The sequence below is a fragment of the Mauremys mutica genome, chromosome 7 (genome assembly GCF_020497125.1).
Source record: "Mauremys mutica isolate MM-2020 ecotype Southern chromosome 7, ASM2049712v1, whole genome shotgun sequence".
Taxonomy (NCBI): Eukaryota; Metazoa; Chordata; order Testudines; family Geoemydidae; genus Mauremys; species Mauremys mutica.
The window spans coordinates 86038599-86051788 of record NC_059078.1 but is presented as its reverse complement, the minus strand read 5'-3'; the positions used below and the strand labels follow the sequence as shown (position 1 = coordinate 86051788).

At 43.0% G+C, this 13190-nt stretch overlaps 1 protein-coding gene across 1 annotated transcript in view; it reads right to left on the bottom strand.

Moving 5' to 3' along the window:
- Positions 1 to 13190, bottom strand: part of HK1 (hexokinase 1) — a 70552-nt gene that overhangs the window by 44896 nt on the left and 12466 nt on the right. The window contains exons 2-3 of the mRNA XM_045023850.1: positions 10184 to 10346; positions 2298 to 2446 (exon numbers count right to left, since the gene is read on the bottom strand). Of these exons, the coding sequence (XP_044879785.1) occupies positions 2298 to 2446; positions 10184 to 10346 (312 nt within the window). The remainder of the gene's footprint in view (positions 1 to 2297; positions 2447 to 10183; positions 10347 to 13190) is intronic.

Here is a 13190-nt window from a genome sequence, read left to right as displayed (position 1 = left end):
AAACAGTTAAATATGCACTGCTCAGACTCAAAAACTATTTCGATAGAACGTATAGCACAAAGATTAATACAGAAATCAGGTTTTAAATTAGCTCTAGCTCTTTAGACTGACTTGGAAGAGTGTCTAGAAACTTTGGGCCTGATATTGCACAATTGAAGAAAATGGGAGTTTTGCCCTTGACTTTAATGGGAAATGAAAAGGACTTATATAAAAGTGAAATATGTTTGTATCTGACAGATGGAAGAGGATAAAAGTCTCAATACACAAACATGGAAAAATCTCAAAATAAGCTCTGCCAGCTAGACACAAAGTCATAATTCACAATTCCTCCACTGATCTGAATGGGATTTAAGAGGATAAATCTTTGAGATTAATGAGTGTTAGTACCCAATCCTGTTCAGAAGGTCAATGGAACAGCTATTCAGGTAACTGTGACAACTGGTTCACAAATTTAAAGGAATTATTAGCATAAGAATCAGTCAAAAGCATTTAATCATTAACCACCTGAGTGCCTATCAGTTTCCTCAGGTGTCCTTGTAGAAGAACAGCACGAATTCTGCCACTAACATACTACCACTGAAAATTTTAGTCATGTTTACATTGTAATACAAGAACTAAGGAAATGGATCTAATTCTGATGATCTTTCCAGCTTATTTCTCTCTTTACCAGTATCTAGATACTAGAAGGTATCTAGTCATTACAGAGTACAATTGTAGCTACCATTCCTACCTCTATTCCCAGTTTAAACCCCTCTTGACAATTCCTTTTAGTTTTGAGCCCAGGCAGCTGGTCTCTTAATATATGTAGGGACTTCTAATATTTAACTTGTTTATCTTTTTTTTTTTTAAATCATATTTAACTAGCCTTAACCATCTAACCGTGCACACCACTAGCCCAACTAATTAGAATACACATTTAGTATTTCCTGACCATATACTAAATGTTTCTCCATAGGCAAATTTGTATTCAAGGAACACAGGAGACTGAAAAAATTACACCTACCTGGTTTCAAACAGCATTCACCACCAAGTCAGATTTATGTGGTGGTAAAACACTTTGCCACCTACAGTATAATTTAAAAAACACACTACAGTCCTCATACTCTTTCATGCAAAAGTCCTCTCGCAGGGGAATGAATACTTGGTCTTGTCACCAATCTTCATCTGTTTCTAGGCACCGCCCTACATTTCAGTTGCAAGCTAGACTGAATTAATCACTTACAGAGACTGGGAGGTTTTTCAACCCTCCATTCCCATACATGGAAAGTGATTTTTAGAACATGATAAGACACAGAAATTGGTTCAGAACTGTAAAATTCAAACTCAGCAGGAAGTGACTTGTGCAGTGAAGGCTGCATTCTAGTTCCCTTGGCTAATTACCAAGACTGCTTATTTATTCTTAATATCAATAAGAATTATAGATTTCAGAGTGGTAGCCAAAGGAGGAGTCCTTGTGGCATCTTAGAAACTAACAAATTTATTTGGGCATAAGCTTTCGTGGGCTAGAACCCACTTCATCAGATGCATGGAGCAGAAAATACAGGAGCAGGTCTAAATACATGAAAAGATGGGTGTTGCCTTACCAAGTGTGTCCGTCTAACAAGACAATTCAATTAACTAATTTCCCCCTACTGTTACTCACACCTTCTTGTCAACTGTTTGAAATGGGCCACTCTCATTACCACTACAAAAGTTATTTTTCCTCCCTTGGTATCCTACTGTTAATCGAATTGTCTCGTTAGACTGACCTCACACTTGGTAAGGCAACTCCCATCTTTTCATGTATTTAGACCTGCTCCTGTATTTTCCACTCCATCAGTGCTGGCTCCAGCTTTTTTGCCACACCAAGCGACGGGAAAAAAAGAACCACCCTCCCGATCGAGCTGCCACCAAAGTGCTGCCGAAGAGGAAGACAGCGAGTGCCACCGCCGAATTGCCGCCGATCCAGAGCGGGCCGATTGAGCTGCCACTGAAGTGCCGGTGCCATCGATCCGGACGTGCTGCCCTGACAACAGACGCACTGCCACCCCTTTCTATCGGCCACCCCAGGCACCTGCTTCCTTCGCTGGTGCCTGGAGCTGGCCTTCCACTCCATGCATCTGATGAAGTGGGTTCTAGCCCACAAAAGCTTATGCACAAATAAATGTTAGTCTCTAAGGTGCCACAAAGAATTATAGAGTTCAGTAGATAGTTTTGAATAGTAAAGCATTAATAATAATTTTCTTTCTACACTTCTTTTAAATGGTAATGTAAAACATCTAATATTGAGAGAAGTATCTCTGAGAAAAGAAACCTACCCGGGTTCCACTGCCATGCATGATATCTTCTGGTGTGTCATAAATCTCAGTTTCCATTTGTACTGTCTGCTTTTTCTCATGAGAGACCTTCACTCGCAGAATTCGAAAATAAGATCCGCCAAGATCCAATGCAATGAAATCTCCTTTCTCTATTTGGGAGACAAGATTCAAGTAATCAAAATTGTTAAATGGCTCTGACCTATAAAACATCGATCTATGTATAAAGCATAAATACATGTACTGTGCTTATAGCAAATAAGTTCTATCTACAGCATTCCTATACACAGTATGTCACGCTAATTCACTGTAATTCAACCTAAGAGTAGTGCTATAGCAACACTGAACATCAGTGATGTAAAGTAAATAATAGTGTGGCTTCTCCAGAGAGAGGGCAGTGGAGTAGTGGTCAACAATCAGGGTTCAGGCATCATGACTAAGCTGGCTCACCAGACTCAGTGAGGAAGATCTGAGGAGCAAGCTGCAAACATTGTAAATCTGGATGGAATGGAATCATGGTGTGTGGGAAATTAAAGAGTGTTTCTCTGGGGGAGGGCACAGACTGAGAGGAAGAGTCTTTCCAGGGGGACCTAAAGTATTTCTGGGAGAACTCTGAAGTTTTGATGGATCTGGATACAATTTAGCCTTAAATCACCCCAATTTACGCGGGAACATAGTTAACTATAAACCAAGAGTTTTATTCATGGGAGCTAAATTTCAGTGAAAACTACAATAATGCAATGGATGTCAGACAGAGAGAAGTCATACTACAACCTGTTTCGACAAACGGATAGCTGTCGCAACAGATGAGTTCAAAATTTGTGACTTCTGCTGAATCTGACACAGATATAGCTGCCTAAAACAATTTCCTCCTGCGAACCAGAGAAAATATTAGAACATTTCTGTCTCTATCAAGGGAGAGGAGATGGGTTTCAAAACTTTGAAGCCAATTCAATTGATCATGTACCTCAAGGGCAGTTCAAAAAGCCTTAAGGATGTGACCCAGCCATGCTACAGAGACTGGCATATATCTGAAAAGTCACACTTTCAGTGCTTGTTTTACTGCTGTGTAAATATACTTGACTGATCCAGGTGATGACACTTGTGCTGTCTTGTCTTATCAGACAACGGAACAAATAAAGACAGTGATCATTAACGGTTTGAAGAAGAGATAACAATGGAAACACTTACATAATCTTTATAACAATGAGCTACAGGCCTGTGTGTGCACAATACATGAACACTGAAGCCCTTGAGCCCCTCTCCTCCTCCCTACACACACACACACACACACACACACACACACACACACCCCAGTGGATTTTAGAAGGCTGATCGCAGCTTAGCAGCACAGTTAGTGTAACACTGCACTTTCTAGTGCTCTCCCAAATTCCATCTCTTCACTGATTTGTCACTTTGGTTAAACTTCAGAAACTACACGGATACTGGGTGAAATCCTGGCTCTGTTGAAGTCAATGGGAGTTTTGCCACTGACTTCTGATGGACCAGGATTCCTTGCCACATATTCTACCATTCATTGAGATTAGCACAGAACCATTTGTACCACTTGTCCTCATTACTATGATGCCCCACAGGATTCAATCCTTGATCCATATAAATATCTATCTCACCTTCCTTTTGAATTCAACCTCTTGTATAATTCCTATGAAGGAAATTCCCAACTCTCTTGACATTGCTTGTTTCAGCCATGTGTCTGTCTAAAATCAATACTGATGCACTTTTAACTGCTAAGTATCATCCCCAAAACTTCATTATCTCCAGCTTCTCTTCAATTCAAAACTCACATCCATCTGTATAGTCAAGAATCTAGTTTGACTGACCCCAAATCTTCATCCCACAACTCATAGGTCTGTAATTTGCCTACTGCTACCTTCAAACCAGAACTTGCATCTGACATTATTTCAAACCACTCCTCCGCAAAAATTAGTATAGCCTTATTTATACTTCCACCTCTCCTCATCTGTCCCTCTTTGATGTTATGTGTACAGAGTCTTCCAGAATATTGTCCTGCCTAGTAAGCTTCCATAGGCAGTGTAAATTTCAAGAAGGAATGATCTCACTGTGATAAAGTGGGATATGACTGCATCAAAGGGCACATCTACACTGGCAACATTAAAGCGCTGCCATGGCAGTGCTTTATCGTGGCTTGTGTAGTCGCGGCAGAGCGCTGGGAAAGAGTTCTCCCAGCGCGCTAAAAAACCCCACCTCCACGAGGGGCATGGCTCCCAGTGCTGGTGCGCTGTCTACACTAGCACGTTACAGCACTGAAACTTGCAGCGCTCAGGGGTGTGTTTTTTCACACCCCTGAGCGAGAAAGTTGCAGCACTGTAAAGTGCCAGTGTAAACAAGCCCAAATTGTGAAATGTGTTTTGTACTTGTGTTGATATATTGGCACTGTAGCTGCATTAGTTCAGACTTGTCCAGGGGCAGCCTACTCTGCTGCATTCCAGGCAGCTGCCCTGCCTAGGAAAAGCATTTGACACCTTGCTGAAGGACCATCACTGAAAGTCATCCAGGCTATGACCTGGGGCTGTTGACTTGGATTCCCCACTCCTGGCCCACCCTCATGAAACAATGGTCTTTCCACAGAGGCTGCAGTGGGTGGGCAAGCAAGACTGGTGAATACAGAACCTCACAGTTTGAGCGTACCACATGGAAACAAGGCCCTACGTAAGGGTGGGGGTTGACCATCTGCTCTGTGGGGGTTGACCATCACCACACATAAGGAGGACTTGCAGGAAAGAGAGGGCAGGAGGGACTCTGCCCCGTTTGAAACACTGAGCCCTGGTCTACATTACAAATTTATGTCAGTATAACTATGTCGCTCAGGGGTACGGAAAATGCACATCTCTGTATAACCGCGTTGCTCCAACCGAACTCCTGGCGTAGACAGCGCTACGTCAACAGGTGTGCTTCTCCTGGGGAGGTGGAGCTCTTCCGTCAGCATAGGTAGCATCTTCACTGAAGCACTACAGCAGCACAGCAGTGTAGACAAACCCTGATGAACCACAGACTCACGTGAAAGGATGAGCTCAAACTAGGAGAGCGGGCATGTCAGGACTTGTTATTTTCAAAGATCTTAATGGCTTGTCTACACTGAGCGCTAGTACATGGCAACATGGGTAGAAAGCTAGAGCACACTAGCATGCTGTGCGCTAACTGGCTATGTGGACCCTGCTACCACACACATTGTCCTTCTAGACAAGGCCTCAAATGACAGTTATTAGGCAATTCCTCTGCTACGCCTGAGTTCCTTGCTTTTCTGCAACACCGTTTCTCAAAGGGTTAAGTGAGAGAACCCAGAGTGCCTGCAGCCTAGAGGGAATTCTGGTGGGGAGCATGTGTAAGTGACTCGGGGACGTCAGGAGGTCTCACACACTGGTTCCAGCATCTAGGGTGGTTGGATAGCAGTGTTCCATATCTCAAGGAAGAATGTCAGACAAGAGGACTGACCCTAGGAGCATGCTCTCTAGAGTCCCAGAGCTAGAAATAGTGACTAGATTCTACCCAGACCAGCTGACTCGGAAATGACTGGGTCCCAATGACTGGATTCACTTGCAACAAACTGGTGACTGTACAGGGGTTACTGGGCCAGTCTAAGACACCTACCAGCTGCCATTTTCCCTCCTGGAAATTAGGAACTACTAAAGGGGGAAGTAAGTTCCCTACAGAAGTTGTTATAGGTCTCCCAAATTGCAGCATATAGCAGCAAACAAACCACCATATGCGAGACACCAAAAACAACTCATGCATAAAAAATAAACTATAACTGGTAAAGTTGAATATTAAAGACAAAACTTATAATCTAAGTCTCTTCTAATACTTTTACCAAATAACTTTAAGATTTCTTTTTCTGCTGCCTCAAACATTGGGCTGACCCTGTTTCATTTACTGGAGGAAAGCTCCCTTAGTACTTTCATATGTATTTTAAAACTACACAGTTTTAGAAATTATTTTTAAGTTGTACAAATGAACAATTTAAAATCTGAACATATCCTCAAAATTCTGCATGTAGCTTCTTTTATCATATTTAACACAGTAAACCGGGTTTTCATAGCTCTCTTCATTGTCACAGAATCAGAAGTTAAAATGTTCATCCCGGTCACCTCATTAAATGAAATACCTGAATAAGCCATAACATAAGAGAACATCATTTGTCTGGTACAAGCCATTACCTTCAATAAATAATGATAAACAAACACTAGAACAGATGGTCCTTTTTCAAGCTTAAATGCACCCTGGAATATACTTCAAACAAATACTGCACTTCAGAAACGTCTATTCTGGCAATAGGTAACAAATTAACACATTTGTTTGCAAATATATTTGGCTCTCCTTACAAACCAAAAGTTTAATGAGAAATTCATGCTTTTCCGCTAAAAACAAACAAACAAAAAAACCTAAAACATTCCATGAGTATATTAATGTTTCAGATTTAGATTATTTCACGATTTAAACAAATCTAAGTAACAGCGTTTAATCTAAGTTTTGTAACACAAAGATGCAATTAAGCATACCAGAAGTTAATTCAGAAAGATCTTTTTGTAAATCATTTTAACTAGCTTCAGATGCTTTTCTGACCATTATGTCCAAGAAAATTTCTACATTCTCAAATTAATGGCTTCAGAATTGTAAAAAGTAATAATAATTCTAAGAACATCTCCACAGTCTTTAAAAGATATTACTCAAAAGGTTTACTGTTAGCAGTACAGAAATGTAGATTACTAACTACAAAACAGCATTTCTTCAGAATATTCAGCTTTCATTCTTCCTTCAAGATTTGGGATTTACAGCTAATTCATGCCCTGAAATAATTGTCACAAAATTATTTTCACAGTTGTTACAAGATAGCAAGATTGTTCCCATAGGACTGCATTCTGCTCTTAGGGCTTGTCTTCACTACTGGGGAGATCGACGCTACTGCAATCAATGCAGCAGACCAGGGCCGTCCTTACCCATACTCAAAGTATGCAGCTGCGTGGGGCAGCAGGCCTGCGCAGCTGCGTGCTGCTACAGCCCCTGCTGCAACTCTTCCTCAGGACCCCCAACTCTGCTCCGTCCCGCCTCTTCCCCGCCCAGCCCCGCCCCCACTCCCGAGGACTCCAGAAACGGTCAGGCCTGCACTCACCAGTAAGTAAAGCGACCCAGCCCCAGCCTGCTCCGCTCCCCTGGCTCCCAGCCGCGCCGCCGGTGAGTGCTGGGGGGCAGTTCCTTCCTCCCCACAAGCCTGGGAGCCAGGGGAGCAGAGCAGGCTGGGGCCAGGTCACTCCACTTCCCCGCAGGAAGTGGCCAGCCCCACTCCACCACCCCCCGTCCCCCACTGAGGCCTGGGGCCAGCCCCCTCGCAAGCCTGGGGCAGGGCCCCACACAGCCCCCCCCAGCGGAGGGGCTGTGTAGGGCACTAAAATAGCTATCTGTCTCTGGTCCGAGTCCATTAGCTTCTAGGCCGCAGAAATCCATGAACTGCTCAATATTTTCCCATTTGCAGTTTCACCTGGTACCGCTTTTTATTGGCTCATCCAATGGGTGAGTTCTTATGTCCAGCATCTTTTACTAGAGTCTAAACAGAGTTATAACAGTCACATTTCCATGACTATGGTAAAGGATTTTGTACAGAAGAGCCAGGGCAAAAAGCCTTCATACAGCATTGTATCGTTAAAAATGAAAGGGGCACTCTAGTCTCATTAGTTCAATACTGGATTTTTCATTTGTGGGGAATGTAAGACACGCGACGAACAATGTATTTGCAATTTCAGGAACCCAGATGCCAACAGTTATGTACAGAAAATATTGTATTTTTCATATTTTAAGTCAGGCATGCATTTATACAAATATTGCACAGCATAATCATTTAGTTTTTCGATTATTATCCAAAGATAGATACTAAAAACCTGCACTACTTCAAGAGTGCACAGTCTACTTCTGTGTCTGAACTGGATATAGCCTACAAGCTCCTTGGGGAAGGCTGGTGTCATCTTCTATTTTTGTGCAGCAACACACATACGAACACCACTTTCTTTGTGAACCAATGAAGTCAACGGGAGTTTTATTATCACCAATTTAAATGGGAACAGAATTGAGCCATAAAAGCAATCCATGAATAATATTTGCCATTTCTTTTTGTAAGTCGTGTAATATTTATGATGAAACCGATATTTTAATTCATTTGTACTCCTGATGGAGAGAGAGACTAAATGAGACACTTTTTCCTATCTCGGCTCTGCCTAAGGATTGGATTTTGATGTCACTATTTTATTGTATTTTATTTTTTATTGCGAGTTAAGCTATTGTTTATGAAAGTGAGACGCTAACAGCACTGCCTGGAACCAGGCTTATTGCACCAGGTCCAACCCCGATGGTTTTCAAGTCTTGATGCCCAACACCTCCCACCTATTCCAGGCCTAAGCCATCCTGCAGCATGGTGCATTGTGCCTAAAGGTCTTCTGGTTCTGTATTTACGTCTTTTAATAATTCATAATGTTATTTGTTTTACTTACTCAGTGTGCTAGCGACTGAGTGCTGGTGGGATAGGGGATATATTTGTGCTTGACTGGAAGAAGAGAAGATGCAGGAAAATCTGAAGCTCAGGGTCATCAAAAATGTTAGAACTGCCATTGGGCACCAGGAACATACATTCTCTGCACCAACAAACAGGAGCACAGAATGCAAGCCCAGTCAAAGCCATGTCATTCCTTCCTTCTTAGGCCAACATACAACCCAACACGTACACATACAGTGAAATTCACTCCCTCTGTAGAACGTCTAAGTATTTGACTTCAGTGTGGTAGCTTGCAGGGGGAGTGGAAAAATGAAATCCATTCCAACCCATTCATAGCCAGAGTGCGGAACTACTGAATCACCCCTCTATGGCAGCCATGTACTCTCCATATCCGTTGCATGAGGCATTGGGGCTACTGAATCTACATAAACATGGACCCCCAACCCAGGATCACTCCCACTACCCTGGCAAAACCCATTCCCATAGCAACCATACATGGTCACTTCACCAAGGGTCTGCTACAGCAGTTTCTATGCATGGCTTAAACAGAAAAATGGCTTTGGGCTGGCAATCCGCACACTAGAAAATTTCATCAGAGTAGCCAACAGCACACAAGTGGGGGACTTGAAAAATATGTTTAACACAGTTCTCTAATTTCAAGCATAAAAAATTAGTATTAAGCTACAAGAAGCAAGAGCAGAGCAGAACCATAAAAGATTCCCACTCACAATACAGCTTAGCGTTTCACTGCCTAGTATTAACTTGGTTTTAACCCAACCAGTTCTCCCAACACGACTGCACAACTATGCTGCAAACAGAGATTTAAAACAACTGCAGAAATGCAGTGTAATTACTAACTCATGTATATTAAATAACACAGAGATTGAAAATGAATCACTGTGAGAATCAAAATAAGAGCAAAAATTGCTATCAGAAACTAACACACCATCTCCTTGGGTTGTGAGGAATATGTGGTATTTTTATAAGACACTCACTCATATGTTCACTTTTAAAACCCCTAGGCCACTATAGACCACTGCTAATCGTTTAAAAAAAATCTATAATTTTACCTACAACAATTCTGTAATGAAAAGAAGGTTTTCAATCCAATTAACAGTGTGGGAGTGTTGATGGATAGAATACCTAGAAAAGTGTGGGGGGAGGGGGAAATCTCTTTTCCAGCTTTAATGTGACCCATTTTGCATAGGTCTGTAAAGAAATTACACAAATTAGTTCCATGCATTGGAATGAATACATGCATATGAGGCTCTCCAGGGAGTAAAATGCTTTGCTTGGTTTCAAAGTATTTAAAAAGACATTTTCATGCAGTGCGTTACATTAACACATCACACAATATTCTAATCCTTACCTGAGCCATCAGGAATTGACCTTACAAATGTAGGAAGCATTTTTACTGTGGCTGTTGGATTGAAGTCTCTAGAAAGACCATTTTGCATCTCTCTCCTGAAGCGAGCCATGATATCCACCAGCGTTTCATCAGAGAGCCGCATGGAATAAAGATATTTATCAATCTGAAAAAAAGAAAAGAAACGTTAAAATCCTGCATTTGCTTGTGTGAATGCAGATACTCTTTTTTCTTTAACTGGATTTTTCCAGCAGATTAAATGTTTATATACTGAACATGTGACTCTTCTAGTTTGATTCTGGGATTCTCCAGTCAAATGAGAAATACAACCAATACCAACAAGTTTTCTATTCTTTTAGCTCAAAAAGAAAAAGAAAAGAACACAGTAACTGACATACCAAATTAGAGCAGAGGCACATCTACCCTAGCATCCTTCCTCAGGTTTAAAACTAGGTGAAACTCCCTTCCCCCCCACCCACCCCCCCCCAGCAAAATAAGTTAATGCACTTGGTTGTAGTGAAGGTAATCAGCTTATGCCCTGAAGCATGGGACTTGTTTATCATCATCATTAGCCTAGCTTAAGGACAAGCAGTAGTTTACAGCAAAGAGGCTCTAATTTCATTATGAAAAGGTTTCACTGCAATTTAGGCCCCATAAATACTGGGCTGGGTAAACAATGGGGACCAAAGGAGAAAGATCTGTGAAAAAGAGAATTAAACGTGTGGAAAATACTTTGAGATCCTTGGATAGGAGGCTGTGAACCTGAGGCTATGTCTACACTACGCACTGTTTAGCGACACAGCTGTGCTGCTACAGCCATGCCACTAAAAAGTGTGCAGTGTAGCCACTGTTCGTCAGTGGGAGAGACCTCTCCCACCGACAAAAAACTTTCCCCCTCAATGAGCGGCGGTAGCTTTGTAAGCAAAACGCTGTTCTCACCGGCGCTTTTCGTCAGTAAAACTTTTGTTGTTCAAGTGGGAGGTGTTTTTTTTCACACCCCTGAACGACAAAAGTTCAGGTTCCAGTGTAAATAAAGTCTATGAGCACCTTTTATGCCCACTGGCAACATACAGTTGATTTAGTCAAACAGTGCCTTGTAAGGTATCATATAAGAACTGGTGATATGCTAGTCATGAATTTCATTGCCTGATGTATGTATGGGTTGCGTATAAAGAATTATGTATATGTACTGGAAATAAGTTCTTAAAATATGTTTTAGAGGCAGTAGATAAATGAGCCTGCCTCAGACAAGGGAATGCGGATTTATTTGTCTGCATGGCTTGACTACAAGCTAAGGACAAGTAAAATTACACATAAGGTAAACAAAGCAATCAAGCTAACAAGCAGCAGAGGAAAGCTTGATGAGCACACTGGAGGGAGTGGGCAGGGGGGAGACACCAGATTCTGAATTTTCAGGAGGCTTTCCTGGCTCTTGAGACAAAGACAATGGATTTTGAAAAAGCAGCAAAGAATCTTGTGGCACCTTATAGACTAACAGACGTTTTGCAGCATGAGCTTTCGTGGGTGAATACCCACTTCTTCGGATGGATTTTGAGAAATAAGGGGAGCAAAAAGACAGAGGCCATGGCTACACTTGCAAATTTGCAGCGCTGCAGCAGGGTGTGAAAACACACCCTCTCCAGCGCTGCAAATTGCGGCGCTGCAAAGCGCCAGTGTGGTCAAAGCCCCAGCGCTGGGAGCGCGGCTCCCAGCGCTGTACGTTATTCCCCACAGGGAGGTGGAGTACGGACAGCGCTGGGAGAGCTCTCTCCCAGCGCTGGCGCTTTGACTACACTTAGCGCTTCAAAGCGCTGCCGCGGCAGCGCTTTGAAGTGCAAGTGTAGCCATAGCCAGACATTCTAGTTATCCAGCACCTGTGGGAGGGAAAGGAGGCAGTACCCTCTGATTCCGTGAACACTAGATCCTCTTGTCTGGAGGGCTAGAGATGCAGGTAGCTTGATGCAAGCGAGAAATCATTTTAGGCAAAGACATAGCTTGCTAAAATTAAGTTGTAGGCACCAGAAAGTGTGTTATTTTTGTATTGTTTGTAATTCTTTCCTATCTTCTTAATTCTTCCTTGGTATCACTTAAATCTGTTTCTTTATTAATAAGCTTATTCTTGTTTTATTACAAAGCTAGCCCAGTGCAGGGATTTCAGCCAAACTAACAGACTGGTGTGTGCTCTGGCTCTTTGGAGGTAGAAAACTTAATTTCTGTGAGTGCTCAGTGAGAGGGAGCGGACACAGCATAGAGACATCCCTGGAGAACTCAGGAATTGGGGCTCACTTATGCAAGGCACAGTTAGGACTGGCAGAGTCTACTGGTCTGTCTCCAGCAAAGCACTCTTATTAAGGTAAAAAGAACAGGAGTACTTGTGGCACCTTAGAGACTTGTGGCACTGTAGCCCACGAAAGCTTATGCTGAAATAAATTTGTTAGTCACTAAGGTGCCACAAGTACTCTTGTTCTTTTTGCAGACACAGACTAACACGGCTGCTACTCTGAAACTTATTACGGTAGTGAGGTAACTGTGGCTTGCAGATCTGGTTCCCAGAGTAGAGTGTCACAAAGGCATTTAAATACATTATGTAGTAGCAGCAGTTCCAAAAACCTTTGGAATCTGAATTCTTCATAATCTTGTGGAGCATAGCTCAGAATGAATCAAGGGTACACAGGGCCAGCTCTAGGTTGTTTGCCGCCCCAAGCAAAAAACATTTTGGCTGCCCCCCACCCCAGCCCTGGGTTCTCACACACACCCCCACTAGTGCCCTCCCCCACCCGCATCCCCTGCCTCCCCAGCAGTGGGTTCTCCCCCCGACCCCACCCACACCCCCTGCCGTCCCAGCCCTGGGCTCCCCTCAACCAGGGCTGACTCTGCCCGCTCTCCCCTCGCCTCCAGCCAGTCCAGCGCTGGCAGGGTCGGGGTAAGCAGCGGGGCTCCTGGGCCGCGCCTCAGCCCAGGGTCCCTCCAGTTAGGGCTCCCGCCTCCAGGATTGGCCGGGACCTAGGAG